General features: G+C 38.3%; 1 protein-coding gene across 4 annotated transcripts in view; it reads left to right on the plus strand.

The window, feature by feature from the left end:
• The window catches only part of EEA1 (early endosome antigen 1), a 78,730-nt gene that overhangs the window by 22,822 nt on the left and 40,058 nt on the right, over positions 1-15,850 (plus strand). For 3 of the 4 annotated variants that reach the window (XM_062015685.1, XM_062015706.1, XM_062015695.1), the window contains 7 exons: positions 3,561-3,615; positions 3,744-3,809; positions 4,625-4,664; positions 5,802-5,909; positions 5,998-6,119; positions 7,770-7,925; positions 13,788-13,904. In XM_062015685.1, the coding sequence (XP_061871669.1) occupies positions 3,561-3,615; positions 3,744-3,809; positions 4,625-4,664; positions 5,802-5,909; positions 5,998-6,119; positions 7,770-7,925; positions 13,788-13,904 (664 nt within the window). The remainder of the gene's footprint in view (positions 1-3,560; positions 3,616-3,743; positions 3,810-4,624; positions 4,665-5,801; positions 5,910-5,997; positions 6,120-7,769; positions 7,926-13,787; positions 13,905-15,850) is intronic. The other variant, XM_062015714.1, reaches the window with a different exon arrangement.

Here is a 15,850-nt window from a genome sequence, read left to right on the forward strand (position 1 = left end):
GCAGAGTGGAATGATTTTTAGGAGTGTGGCAGAAAAAATACTGATTCCTTTTAATTTCTGGCATAGAGATGAAAATTCACCTTTTGATAGTGGGGGAAGACAAACTTGAAGATAGAGAAGAAACCTCATTTTGTCTGTGGGTAGTTAGAGTACTTACTGAGTAATTACAGCTTCAGCATTTGCCTAAAAAGGTTTCTGTATTGCCTAGTTCTTTGCAAATCTGAGAAATTTCTGTCACTAATTCTTCTGAATTATAGAAACTCCATGCCGATCTTTAGAAATATTCTCTAATTAGTTTTATTTAACTGTTTGGTAAAAACTATATCATTAAATTCCTGGGAAACATATAAAGTTGTTTTATTTTTGAGAGTAGCAGTAAGTAGCAGGAACTGATAATGTAAAGGTTTCTCTAGAAGAATCTGCCTATTTTGATTTTTGAAGCTTTTTCTTAAGGGTAAAATGTATGTAGGTTTCCTTTTACTTCTTGCTAGTTTTTTTTCTGTTCAATGCTTATTTTGGTCTGTTGTTAGTGACAGTCTCCACTGCTGCTTTGTCACACTCCCCCACATTCCCTTGGTTTGTAGACAGCAGTGGCAGAGCTGGCAGCTGCCTGTGGCCTCATTCAGCAGGGGTACCCACTGCTTGGCCCTGTGAGTGGTTACCTGCTAAGGGACCTGGCTTCTGATGGTGCTGGGAATGAAATGGTTCAAATGTTTTGTTACTAATAGAAGCACTGACCCCCAAATAATTACACTGACAGAAATACATGTATTTATGTAACTAACTCAAGAGAGGGGGGTTCTTCAGTGAGAAAAAAAGTGTTAAAGGTAGCATATTTCAGTTGTTACCTTAATGAAGATCCATATCTCCACATTATTGTGCAGGGCTGGCAAGCCAATAGGAGCCACCATTAGCAGAGGTTGTATCTTCATGCATGCATGGGCTCGCCTTTGTGGATAGCTGCCTTCTCTCCCAGCTGCTGCGACGGCAAAGTGTAGCAAAGTGATAGGGTACTAGTAGAGTTAACATTGGATTTCCTGTGTGCATGTTTATTCAAGAATTAATATTTCTTCTCTCTCTGATTTAAGCCTTTTTAGAGTGATATAACTTAGACCGGAAACTATAGTCTTGGTAAAACAGTAGCATTCACATGGGAGAATTATTGGTCTTAACTATATTGTTTATATAGTTTATGAAATATTTATTTTTATGCCTGCAAGTTTCCAATGTCAACCAGATGTTGACTGATGAAATTTAACATTTTTTTTTCCTGGCTCTTGACAGTTTAAGGACAAGTGGTTTTGTTTTCTCTCATGTGATTGAAAAAGTGGACAAGGTTGGGGAGTTTGTATGGATTGGAGGTAGTCTGGTGAGAGCTGTTGTGTAACACATGAGCTGTATCTTCCTATCAGTGTAGCATTCTTTAATGTTTCTGAGTTGCATGCTTGCTTGAAAAAACTTCCATTCAACATAAACATGTTTTTCCAAGACTTGGAATACTGTGTTAAAGAAATATCACAGCCTGCAGCAGGGAGCCTCTCTGTTAGCCATCTAGGAGTAAAACTTACATGTAATTCACATGACCGAGACTTCGAGGTGAAATTCCTTATTTAGTCATTAGAGAAAGCTAGATACTATGAATTAGGTTGTGTCCTCTTACTACTCAATAAACTACTATGCCAAGAGCCAAGAATAAATCATGTCACTCCACCCAGTGTGATTCAGCAAAGCTGTTGGCACTCAGTGGATGGAGGCACTGGCATTAGAGGTGGGGAATGGAGAGGAACATAGGGGAAAGGTAGTAAGGATTTGCCAGGTGGTGAGGCTCAGATGTGCTGAGAGAAGAAGGGATTCTAGCAGCCCTAGGAGAAAGGGAGATTAGGATGGCAGTAAGAAAAACAAAAGTACAGTGTCTACAATTGTGTAGAGTGTCTACAGTGTCTACAAGTACAGTGTTACACTTTGCTCTTCCTCTCCCCTTCATTTTTCACTGGTCAGTTAAACAGAATTTAGGTTTTATCTTAAAACTGTCCAGAAAAACTGTCAAGGCAGCTACTATAGAAGGGTCCTTACATTACAAACTGTCTTCCCCTTCTCCACCCTTGTTCTCCTCTACTACAAACTAATTTTGTACTGTTCAAAACCTTTTGTCTGCTATGAAGACCAGAGCATCTTAAATGTGTTGGTATTCCCAGTCTGGTGTATGTTCAGCCCAACTTTGATATAGTTAATTGTTTCACCTGCCTGAGATTTTATTTAAAATCTTAGGTGTAAATATTAGCTGATTTACTTAACCATACTAGTGAGACAGCTGCTCTCTTTTTCACCCACAACCAGCTTTTGGATTACAGCTACACTTGCCTCAGTAAAGTTGTATTTTCAGACCTCCAGTGAATGTCTCACAAAGGCAGAATAATGTGTAAATAGCAGAAAATATTCCTCTGAAAAAAATTAGCCTCCCAATATCACATGTTTGTTTTGCCATTGGAATTGGTCCACCTTAAAGTTCTTGCTTCACTGGTTCAAGTGAGTTTGTTTCACTTGCTGCTTGATGACCCTGACCTGATGGTAATATGCTGGTGTAGATTGAATCTATTCCTTCCCAGTGTAGCTAAGGAATAGATTGCTTTGTTTTTTTCTTTCCCCCTCCTAAGTAGAAGATAATTTAAAAGAACATCTGTGGAGGTGGGGATAATGCAGCACAGCAGCAATAAAATTTTATGGTATAAAACTGTGAGAATTTGTTGGCATTGGCACTCACATACATATATTCTGCATGCTCTTCAGTGTTGCCACTGTGCAACCAATAAGAAAGGATATGTTTGCATTATTTTAATGACCCGTATATTCTAGATTTAGAGTGACTATCTCAGTAATGCAACATTATCCTTGAATGTGCAGTTGTCCAATTCTGTAAGGAGACCTGTGATTTAGAAGAGTGCAGTATAAATCACTTGCAGTTGTAGCCTTAAAACTTGTGTTCTTGCATGACTGGAGGCTTGAGCATGAAATTTCAGGATTTAAAACCCTAAGGCTTTAAACATCCAGACCACTGAGAGAGTGTGGGGCATACCAAATTACTGTGTGGATGAAAAATTATGTAACTGCATATTTTGAAAGGAGTAAGATAGCATGCTGTCTCTTAGCAGTGTTACTTTATGTGAAATGGGAAGTGAAGACAAATAAACCTGTCCTTTTCAGAGGCATACAAAGCAGTTAAATGTCCCAGTGCACAGCTTAGCTGTTCATTCTGAACTCATGTAGTTGAGCTGATGCACCTATTTACATTTACCTTCTGTTTTCACGAGACTTTTTCCTGTTTATTTATTCAGTGAATATGTTTAGCAAGTGATATGCAAAGTGACTTAAGTATCTATTAATCCAATTTGTTCCAAGTTTTAAAAGATGTAAAAATTAACTATTGACAGTTATGTAAATTAGATTTCTGTAGTACACGGGTATCACTCCATTTATTGAATACACATTATAACCTGTATGTAATTGACAAAATATAACCCCTGGATATTCATTTTTTCCACTCCATGGATATATTTATTCAGAGATGAAGTATCACTGCTCCGACAAGAAGTCCAAGACTTGCAAGCTTCACTGAAGGTTGGAAATGTATTTTACTTGCACTTGGTTCTTTGTGTCAAATTGCAAACTATTCCTCTGTCTTAAACAGCCAAACTTATATTTTTCTCTCCCCCATCTCCCTTTTTTTGTTGTTTTTTTTCCTCTAGGAGGAGAGGTGGTATTCAGAAGAGCTGAAGAAAGAATTAGAGAAATTGCAGGGGCAGCGTCAGCAAGTAATTGCTTTAAAATACTTGAAGCAGGTTTATCGTCAGCATTGACATTGAAGATTAATACCTTTTTTGTAAGGCACGTGGCCTGATTTAGTTAGTTCCATAATTTGAATATTGACATGTTCTTGAAAACAAAGCTAGTTATCTCTCCACAATGTAACTGGTTACATAAATCTGAAGAACAAAGTCAGACCAAATGATGACTCTTCCTTACTACTTGCTGCAAGTTCAGTTCAGATTTTCCCTCTGTCGAGCTTTCTAAAAGCTCAGTTTATTAAAGAAAATAGATTGAATGTGGTGTTTCATCTGTTATGAGAAAGGATGATGGGGTCTTTCTTGTAAGAACTTTTGGAGAACAGTAGTGTGGTGTCACAGATGATCTGAACAGCAATGTAAGGTAAATAGTGGTGTATTATGCCCTAAGGAAGCTCTTGCTTCTTTTATTACTATGAACTACTTAAATACTGGATTATTGCAAACCTCAGAAATTACTTTCTCACAGAATGCTTTCTCAGAATGTATTTGATGATGTCTGTAACCTCTGTTTTTAGAGCAGATTTCAATATTGAAGAAAGGGAGGGGGAAGGGATTGTTACTGGAGTCTTGCAAGTCTGGAAGCCTGGTAGTGACACATGAAGTGGAAAATCATCTTGGCCTTTTCTAGTCTTCTAGATATAACTGTTTGAAATCAAGTGTTTTTGTACTGCTGTGCAGTATTTGAGCACAGAAGCCTTTATTTTCCTGTCTTTTACAAAAACTTTAGAAGCGGTCATTTTCATTCCCACCGTCTAATGATGCATTTATTCTGTTTTCTTAAGGATTCTAAGTCTGATGGATTGACAACAGCTACATCTACAGGTGGCTAACATTTGATTCTATTAATTTCTGCACTGTTCTGGAATTGCTTAAATTTTTTCCAATGTAACTTTTAGGTTTATGAAAGGCAGTTTTGGTAAATGAAAGAACTAGAAAGCTGGAATGGTACAATTACTGGAAAAAAAAGTTTAAATCCTTAAGACAGATAGCTCTTGATAGCTATAGACTGGGAGAATGTTCCAGAGGTGCAAAATTTGTGATTTCTAAAAGCGAGACAGGAGTTCTCCTGACTCTGAAAGCAATTCTCGTGAGTAGTTTTGAACATGTTTTTAATAATTTCTGGAACTCTTCTTAGAACTATCTTTATAATTTCCATTTTGAATGAGCATAGACTTTGTAGCTTACTTCTCATGTTTCATTTGACTGTTTTTTTGGCCATTAATAAAAAAGGCTTTAGCTGATCTAAGGCAGATTTGGTCTGTTCTTTTTTATTACAGTGTTAAACAAACTCTTCTTTCATCCCACAGTTTTTTCTTGCATCCTACATCCTACAAACGTCTTACATCCTACAATGGCCAAGTTCCAGGTGCTGCACTTGGACCACAACAGTACAAGTCTTTTGATGAAAAAGACAGTGATTGTTGATATTTGAACTATAGCAGTTGTCAAGGCTGGTTTTATTTAGTGTTTTTCTATACTTATTGATAGCAAAGAAAACAATGATTCTTTTGTGGGGTTTTTTTTTTAAATTTTTGAGGTTTTTTTGTGGGTTTTTTGTATTTTACAGACCAAAAATTTTTGCTCTTATGTTTTTCTCAGGCACTCATGGAATAGAATTTCTTTATGTGTGCATAACACATCTGACTGATCATGATGAAGCTACTTTTAATTGCAATTTGGGGCTCAGAATTCAGCAGCATGTGGCAGTGATCTGTGGGCTAATTGTGGCTGGTTAAAACCAATATGTACTTAATCCCTCAGAGTGCTCAACTAGTGACAGGTTCCAGCACCATGCTTGTAGATATTTAACTCTTCAGTAAAGTTGTTCACTTTGCTAAGATAATTGGATGTTAAGTGAATTTGTATTAATAATTATCGGTTGTGATTCGTGTGTGTGTGTGAGTAACTGTGTTGTCCTAGCTCTTCCAGAAAATAACACTGTTCTTTTTATGGAAATAGAATCATTAGAACGGCAACTAGAAGAGATCCAAGTAGAAAATTTTAACATTAAGCAAATGAAAGACTTATTTGAGCAAAAAGCTGCACAACTGGCCACTGAAATTGTGGGTAGGTATACTGACATGAAGTCTGATTCTGTTCTCTACTTGTGCACCAACTTGTGCCAGTGATCATTTATCCAACTCCTTCTTATTAGATCTTAAATCAAAGTATGATGAAGAAATCAGCCTTCGGGAAGGTGCAGAACAGAAATTGACAAACCTGAAACAAGAACTGCAGAAGGAGAGAAGTACAGTGGAAGACTTAAAGACAGAGCTGGTATTCACATCATGCTAATGTTTTTGTTATTTTCAAGTCAAGGGAGGAATATACTTAAGTGCTTGCAAATGCAGTTCTAAAGCAGTCAGATTCTGTTGAACTTGGAGACAGCCCACTTGCTGTGAGCTCAACAAGTTCAGAATACCATTGTTTCTGATCTGTTTCACTGACCTACATTTCATGTTTTTCCTGTGAGGAAACATATGTTGTTTCTAACATATATTAACATTTACCCTACATTATGTTATAGTTTGTTTGTTTGATGCTCTACCCTTCAGCAAATTTGCAGGGTATTACACATACAGATGTGCTGTGCAGGCCTGTACTTGGAGCATGCCGTTGCTGACTTGCACGGCTCTTTTTAGATTACCCATTTTCCATGAAGTTTTATGCTCTGACTATCGCTGAACAGCTGCATTCATCAGAGTGCTCAGAGAGTTGTTTAGAGGCATGGTGGCTGAAAGGCCGGCAGCTGTCATCACCATTCCTATATTAATGTTGTCTCTCTTGCACTTGGCTGATAATACTAACGTGTGTGTATTCCAGGGTTTGGCTCCTAGTGACTTTTATATACAGCTATGGCTCCAGGGAGTAATCCCAGTGACTCAGCAGTTGGACCCCTTCTAAAGCAGTAGTGAAGGGGACTTCCTAGTTCTCCCACTCAACCACTGCTTAGACTCTGGAGGAAAGTAGGACTTGTTTATTCTCCTTCTTCCCTGTAGTCAGCTGCCCTGAAGGGCTCATGAGTCTTTGTTGGCCCTGCCCAGCAGTGGGACCTATCCATTCCTCTCAGTTTGGTTGTTTCTCGTCTTTTCTCATGCATTCTTACCCTTTTCCTGTACCTTTTATCTTCTAGATGCCAGCACTCCCTTTCTCTGCTTTCAGTGCCCACTATTGCGTTCCCTCTCCTTTCCCTCCATAGCTTTTCATTTCCAGGAATGTTATGGTGCTTTAGGTGTAATTGCCAACACATTTTACCTCTGGGTCTGCTATGAGATGCGTTTGACAGTACCTTCAAGACATTTCTTTCAGCTACCCCGTTTTTTTTTCTGTCTGTTCATGTGGTTTTCTAAAAATAGTTCTTGAAGATAGAGGCAGTACTGTTAGAAAAATCTGTGTATTTCTGGTTTATTATGTGTCTCAGTCCTGAGATCTGCAGACAATTATATCTGGTAATCCATTCTGTAGACTAGTGGAGTCAAAAGAGCTTGCTTCTCAGAGAATTGTGACTTCAGATAAATGTGTTGCACAGATTCCCTGTCACTTCAAGTGTTTCCTCTCAGGGAAGCTCTCCATCCTGTACCTAGCCATCTGTTGATATAAAAAAATGACAGAAATGTAATCTTTGAGGCCTTTTCCTATTTGTCAAATTTGGTTGAAATCAATCAACAAGTTCAAAGTTTAGCAGGCAAGAACTGACAACCAGCCATTAAATCCCGTTTCCTTTGGGAATGATACGTACTTGTCTGTCTTTTGGGGTTTTGGAGATTTTTCTCTTTCCCTCTTTCTTTTTCTTCCCCCCCACAGCTGTAATACTGTATATGTCACCTTGTATAAATTGATAATTTGGAAGATTTTTAGAGATGACATTAACAATGGAAGCATATCTGATAACAGCGTGCTGTTCAATGCCGCTCTTCTACTTTTCAGCTACAAAGACCTGGTGTGGAAGATGTGGCGGTCCTGAAAAGGGAGCTGGTCCAAGTTCAGACACTGATGGACAAAATGACACTGGAACGTGAGAGAGAATCTGAGAAGCTGAAAGATGAGTGCAAGCACTTGCAGGCAGAGCAGACTAACTCAGAGGTAATAATCATACCTGTAGATGTGTGTGTTTGCCATGATTTTCATATGAAAATGGAAAATACGAATTTGTTGTAATGAAAAAGCCTCTTTCTTAACTGAATCTTGTAACTTATCTAATGGACGTGTTTCTTCATTACAGTAATTGCATAGTTCTGTCAATATTTAGCTTTCAAAAGCCCCCATGCTTTTTGTTGCAAAACCTTTTCTTGGTGTAAAATGTTATTAGAAGAGCTCAATAGCAGAGGGAAAAAAAACCTTCTGGTGGAGCTGTGAGCTTTCTGCTGGGAGAGTGAAAGGAAGTAATGCCTGTGTGATGCAAAGACTTGTTTCTCTTACTGAGATACATGCACATAAAAGCAGTTGTTACTGAAAATGATGGTTTTGATTATTGTTTGAGTTGATGTGCCTGAAAATGGATGCTAGAGTGTTAAAATATATAAAATACAGGATAAATAATACCTTCAATATTCTTACAGGATGTATGTAATTCTTCAACTTACACAAGATTTTTAAAAGTCTCAATGGGTATTGCAAACTGGTTTTCATTTTCATTTTTTCTAGTTTTTACTGTCAAATCACTGCAAAATGGGAGGCCTTTTTACACCTGTTATTTATTGTGGGACTGTTTTGTGCAGAAGGCACAAATCTGTTTGGCACAAATCTTCTCTGCACACATCCACTCCCTATTGCACTGCATAATGGCCTCCAAGTGTTGCCTGTTATTAACTAGAGCAGAAAGTGAGTGACTGCCAGGCCTCACTGTGTTCTATGATCAAGATGTCAGAATGTCACCTGTAAGCAGTTTCCAGGCAACATCACCTTAATTTTCCTCATTGTTGCTGCAGTCTAAAGTATAAAATAAAATCTGTTGTTCTTATATTAGTTGGTTTTTGTTGCTTGGTTTTGTTAGTGAGGGTTTGTTTTTTGTTTTGTTTTTCTAATAAATTTACATTTTTGTCCATATTTTTCAGAATTTGAACTTTTAAAATTTATCTCATTTAAAAGGGATCTCACTGACAAGTTGCAGAATATGCTGCTTTCTTCAGAAGTACTTTGACTGTGTCAGTGGAAGAAGTTTTAAATTGCTGATGGGAGATTTGAAAACATTTGCCCATTTTTTTGTTGTTTTGTTTGATGATAACTCTGTGTTTTAGGAAGCAAAGCTTAACTGCCTCTCCCATAGCAGATATTAAGTTTTCTTGTTTTTTTTTTCTCTACATTTCCATCAATGAACACTTCCACTTCCATACAGGAGGGAGAAAAAGGAATGCAATGGCTCTGACTTGGAGCTTTAAGAGGGAACCTTGCTCTTTGAACTGTCTCAGATCACTCCTGGCTAAGGCCTGTTTAATGTTCTTTACTGTGACAGTGAGGGAAATCTCTGACAGAGATCATGGCAAGAAATCCTGGTAAAAATACACTATCACCAAAAGATTTTTGTCTAACATATAATTAATTGAACTGAGGAGTTGGTAAATCCATACCTGTGGAAGAATTCTCTTGTTGTTGCGCCTCACTGGTGGATTAGTTGGTATAGTTTTACTAATAAATGACTTGGCGGTGTAACAGTCTTCGTGGAAGACCATCAGCTATATTTGAGACCGTTTCTATTGTCCCCCACCAATGCAGCAGTGCCAGCAAAACTTGTCAACGCAGAACTGTGGTTCCTAGTGAAGTGGAGTCTTTGCAGAATTCCCCAGATTACATGAGAGAATGCCAAGGGTTTCTGTAGGACTCCTGCTATCCTCTGTCCTGCTGATATGAAGGATTTTTTACATCATTTTATTCTGGGGTTTCATGTGCCCTAGATTTCAGAACTGTAGTTTTATCATTTTATTTTTTTCTTCATTTGGACTGCAGAGCTTTAGAGAAGTACTGCCTGGTGTTATTCTAAACTCCTCAGGGCTTCCCTTCCTGCCTCCCCCCCAACAGATATGTTGAGCTCCAGGAATTGTACAAGGGTCCAGTATTGTACTAAACATGAATCTACCATTGTTTTCAAGTTATAATTATGTATGCCAAGTGCTTCATCAGATGTGGAAAGAGGAGTATCACAGTTGGAGTCAAGAATATAATGTGGTTATGTGGCTGTGTAAGTTACTGCATAATTGTAATTTAGTTTTAGCTGTGAGATCCCACAACTATGCTGCAGAATTTAAATTTCATTTCAAAATACTGTCTCTGTACTCTTTTGTGGTTTTGGATATTTAGTTTCTGTGTGAAGATAAAATGACACAGTGACACGGGCATAACAAAAATCTTTCATCTTAAAACATTCTTACAGAAGTGTGAACTGCTCCCGTTCCCTCAAATTAGGCATGTTCAAGTATTGACATAACTACAGCCATTTTAAAATGTAGCTTTAAAGTGCAGCCTTTAATAGGACAAAAAAAAACCCAACCAAACAAGTGAAGAAGGTTTTTTCAGTCCTCCTGGAAGTAATGACAGATAGGGGAGAAGACTGCATGATGCCCCTAGCTGTTACAATGTGTCCCCATGAGAAGTCTTAGATATATGGAGAGATTATAAGCTCCAATGCAGCAATTACAATAGTATCACATGTCTGTGTAGTATCATCAGCATGTAGGCTGAACCAGAGACAACTGAGCTGCAGTGTGACAGAATGTGGCTGTCTGGTTCTTCTCAGAAGTGTTACTGTTTTTTCTCCTTAATTCCAAGGTGTGGCAGCAATAGCACAAATGTGTTAAAAATAAAAGCTTTTCTGTTGATGTGAAGTGACAGATCACACTTGTTAATAAAAAATTACTCAAAAGTCATACTGGTGAATACTTAAAAAATTCTAATGTGAAAAATGTTAGGTATAACAAACAACCTGGATGAGGGGACAGAGTGTACTCTCAGCAAGTTTGCTGATGACAGCAAACTGGGAGGACTGGCTGATTCCTCAGAAGGCTGTGCTGCCATTGAATGAGATCTCAACCGACTTGAGAGTTGGGCCGAGAGGAACCTCATGAGGTTCAACACAGACAAGTGCACAGTACAGGCTGGGGATTGACCTGCTGGAGAGCAGCTCTGCAGAGAGAGACCTGGGAGTCCTGATTACTTTAACTAACCATGAACCAACAACGTGGTAAGCAGTGGCCAAGAAGGCCAATGGCATCCTGGGATGCATCAAGAAGAGTGTGGCCAGCAGGTTGAGGGAAGTTCTCCTCCCCCTCTGCTTTGCCATGGTGAGGCCATGTGTGGAGTCCTGTGTCCAATTCTGGGCTCCTCAGCTGAAGAGGGACAGAGAACTTGGAGAGAGTCCAGTGCAGGGCCACCAAGATGATCAGTGGACTGAAGCATCTTTCATATGAGGAAAGGTTGTGGGAATTGGGGCTGTTTAGTCTGGAGAAGACTAAGAAGGGAATCTCATTAACACAAGTATGTAAAAGGTGTTTGTTAAGAGGATGAGATGGCACTTTTTTCTGTTGTCTCCAATGACAAGACAAGAGGTAATGGACAAAAGCTGTAACACAGGAAGTTCCACTTGAATATAAGGAAAAACGTTTTCCTGATCAGGTGAGGGAGCCCTGGCACAGGCTGCTCAGGGAGATTATGGAGTCTCCTTCTCTGGAGGCCTTCAAAACCTGCCTGGACATGTTCTTATGTGACCTGATCAAGGTGGAACTGCTTTGACAGAGGAGTTGGACTGGATGATCTCTAGAGGTCCCTTACAACCACTACCATTCTATGATTCTATGAAAACAAGAAATAAATTCCTTCATTAGCAGAACAGGTACAGTTCTGGCCATGTTTCTTCTGCACTTTGCTCTTCAAGACCACCTCAAGAGCTGAAAGTGCCAAGTGATTCTTATGCTGTCCTTGGCTATTTTGCCAGGCTGGCTGAGGATACATACATTAATACTGGTTTCCAAAGTGAGATATCTTTTAAATAAGATAAATTTATGGCAATGGTGAAAAGAATAACAAAGATCATTTTAACCCTATAAGAGCATTTTCACATGCTGTAAGAGAGGGATGTGAAAAGTAATATAGCTCTGCAACTGTCACCTAAATGTATTCATTTCAGTAATTTCTTTTTCTGTTTGTTTTGTTCCCTTGGTTGATTGGTTTTATTTGTTGGGTGTTTATGCCCTACTTCAGAATTCCACTTGAAGCCCTGGTGCCTAGATATCTCAGATTAATGTTCTTTTTGAGCTGCTCCTTACGTGTTTAGTTTTTCACTATAGTGACTCCTGCTCGGTAAACACATTATGAAGGCTGCACTGCTGGGGAGCTACATATTTCTATTAATCTCTGCAGATTGGGATTTGTTTCAGTATCTGATAAATCTTCATAAAGTACAGCCTAGGCTTGATTGTTAACTTGAGTGCCCACAGAATTAAAAAGATCAGAAGATTAAATTATGGGTAAATTTAATAAAGCTGGGACTGTTGTTTGAGAGGGTTTTTTTGTTGTTTTGAGAGTTGTTTTGGGTTTTTTTTGCCCCTAAGCAAAGGCATTCAAAACACTCAAATATTTGAAAACAAATTTGAGGAAGTGTGTCTAGTAATAGCTTTTATGACTGCTTATTTCCATCTTCCATCCATCCCTTTTGTTTTTTCTGCGTTCTAATGGAGACATTTAAATTTGAGACAAATTTTTTGAAGGCTTTTTATTCTTACAGTAGATTTCTGTTGTATCAATATAATTTCAAGAGGTTGTTAAACAGATACATTCCTATTTGCTTATTGGATCATGAATTTTACAATATGAGGATTGGATATTCATTCATGATATATTTCTGTGTTATGGATGAAATGTGGAATGGGCTTATTTAATTGTGAATCAGAGAAGGGTATCTTTATGCATACACATTACAATTCTAATTTGAAAGGCTGCAGTGGTGTCCTTAGCAAGCTTCTGCGTATTCTCTGTGTTATATTCTCTCAGTAGTGACACATCCATACTCTGTTTTCTGAGAACATCTTGGAATGTTTATCTGCCAAAGACACATGCTGAGTTGTGTTTTAGTTAACCGGTCTGTAACAAAACAGCCTTATAAAGCACAGCATTACAGAAAGTCAGAATTAACAAATATATGTATTCATACAATTTTGATCTTCCTCTTCTATAGGAAGATTGTAAATAGTATATTTATTGTCTGCTACTTCTGCTTTAGTTAATTCCTGAATTCAGTATTTATACATTTGTGCTTCAATCAGTTGTTATGAGAACAATAGGAAAGAAAACTTCTTTAAATAGTGTGTTCAAAGTGAGTGCATTCATACACAGCGTGCTTTAGGGCAGCCGTTGTTACCCAGCTAAAGTGCTTTTCTTGTTTGCTTCCATTACTGTATTCAAATACTGTGCAGTCAAATACTGGGTTGATGTATTCTGTTTTGTACCAATCCTATTTAATGATGTAGTATTGTTCCCCTAATTATGCTGTTCTGCAGGGTTGATGTGTCCAAAAGTCATGCAACAAGTTTGCATCAGATGCCATGCACACTTTTGATACCTTTTCCAGTATGTTTTCCTTACCAGGGAGGCAAACATTTTGGCTGTGTAACTTCAGTGACTTGGGAGAGGGTGTCACCTTGAGCTGGAACTGTGGTAATGATAAATGGATAATCTATTGTGGTTTTCAGCGGTTGTGGGTGCATCCTGGCATTTTCTATTGGACTAGGGGCAAGTTTTGTCTTCTGAAATAGAACATGAGTGAATCTTATTTGGGAAATTGTGCTCAGTGGTACTTCTGTAGCTGGTGATGCTCTGAGATTTGTTAGCAGGTGATTTTTTTTCTTGAGCCTTACATTTGTATACACATTGCTTTTTACTTTGCTACTAGACATCTTGTTTTTGTTGGATTGTGAATGCAAAACTTTGTTTTAAATGTGTATTTTTCTGTTTGTTCAGGCTATCATTAACCAGTTAAGAGCTGAACTTGCCAAAGGACCTCAGGAGGTAGCTGTGTATCTTCAGGAGCTGCAAAAACTTCAAACTTCAGTCAAAGAGCTAGAACAGAAAAACCAGGTGAGACTACTGTTATTTCCTATGCTTGTCAGTTCACATTAAAATGGAAATACATCACACATTGTCTTAGGAAGCACCGATGACTGTAACAAAACACTTACTGACATTGCATAAGTTGAGAATTCCTTTGCCATTTTGCTTAATGCAAGTGATATCATAATGTACAAACAAACACTATATTGTTGATGATCATCAATGTGTTACAACTGAAGTCCTCAAGGTTGTTGGTGGATGTTGCAGTGCTGGGTAAACAGTTGGACTGAAGGATCTTAAAGGTCTTTTCCAAGATGACAGGAAATGATTCTGTGATTCTGCTATGATCACAGATTTCTAATTGCTGCAGTTTATACTTATCTATCATTAAGCAGTATTGCCATCTCACATGTTAAAAGAAATATGCAAATACTCTTTGAAATACTACAGTGTTTGCCTACAAATCATAATTCAGAAGGTATTTTGAGCTTTCTTTCCAGTTTCTGTTTTTAGGTTATACTCCTGTCATATTTTCTGGATGTTTCATAGCATCATAGAATCACAGAATGGTAGGAGTTGGAAGGGAACTGTAAAGATCACCTAGTCCAACCTCCCTGCTAAAGCAAGTCCACCTAGATCAGGCCACACAGGAACACGTCCAGGCGGGTTTTGAAGGCCTTCAGAGAAGGAGACACCACAACCTCCCTGAGCAGCCTGTGCCAGGGTTCCCTCACCTGAACAGAAGTTTTTCCTTAAGTGGAACTTTCTGTGTTCCAGCTTTTGTCCATTGCCTCTTGTCCTATAACATTTATCAGTCGTGAATGGCAGAAAATGAAAATAAACACCAGAAGCTTCTCAGTTAACAAATATTCCTTGAGCCAGCCCTTGGAGCTGGCCCCATTTTGTATTTACATTAAGAAAGAATAGGTTGTGGAGTAATAAATGGAGATAGGGGAGCAAAGGAAACATGGAGAAAGTTGCATGCTGCTTTTTGTTGTGTATATATATAAAACACTGTATATGAACTGTACGTTATATATGTGTATTTTCCAGCAACCTTGTCAGTCGTTCAAAATAGAAAGGGATGGAGACCAATCCATGTATTTAATGTAGCCTAAAAGTAGCATTTGCAAAGGATGTAAGAAAGTGCAATCCTTTAGTAGGTTGATGTTTGATTTGGTTCATTAAATCAGGTGAAATACTGAGAGGATGAGAACTGTCGTGCTTTATTTTCTCACAGACAAGCAACACTAAATCAAGAGTTTGGCAAAATTATTGCTGTACAGAATAGAGCCCTTGACTGAATATATTACTATTCCATTAACAATGTGGAGTGAAACAGATTGCTGTATAAGATAACCATACTTCAAAAGAAAGTTGTCTGCTATGGTAGATTAATGCCAAAAGCCACTGGAGGAATAATAGTAACAGAACTGGCAGTGAGCTACTTTTTCGGTTTCAGTGGCTTAAAGCAGTTTAAAGCCACATCTTTATGTGGCTTTTTGAAAGACGATACTGGTAAGAATGGTTTGCTAGCCAAGGAATCTTGGCCATGGAGGACTTGGACCTAGCCTTGGAAAAGTGAAGAATAGCTTCCCAGATAAAAGAAATAACTCCCACTGCAAAAAGTTTGCCATCTCTGAAGAAGCTGTCAAGGAGGAAGAGCCACCAATGCAAAACAGAATATGTACATCCATTTATAATTCCATTGCAACGTGAGAAGATATTTCTGTGCATTGATGCAGTTTTTTCAAGCTCATGTACAACCTCAAGCAAGCAAGCTGTTTCTTACATTTTCAGGAGCTACACTGAGAGGAGCAGATGACAAGTAGATAAGATCAGTTCTCTGAGACCAGCAGGAACTGTCTTTCCTTCATTTACACAGCACTGTAATTATGGGGCTTGGCTTGCCTTACAGAGGCCAGAAATGGCCTGTAGCCCGGAGGAGACCTAATGTGTAAAACGAGCATATT

The sequence above is a fragment of the Colius striatus genome, chromosome 1 (genome assembly GCF_028858725.1).
Source record: "Colius striatus isolate bColStr4 chromosome 1, bColStr4.1.hap1, whole genome shotgun sequence".
Lineage (NCBI taxonomy): Eukaryota > Metazoa > Chordata > Aves > Coliiformes > Coliidae > Colius > Colius striatus.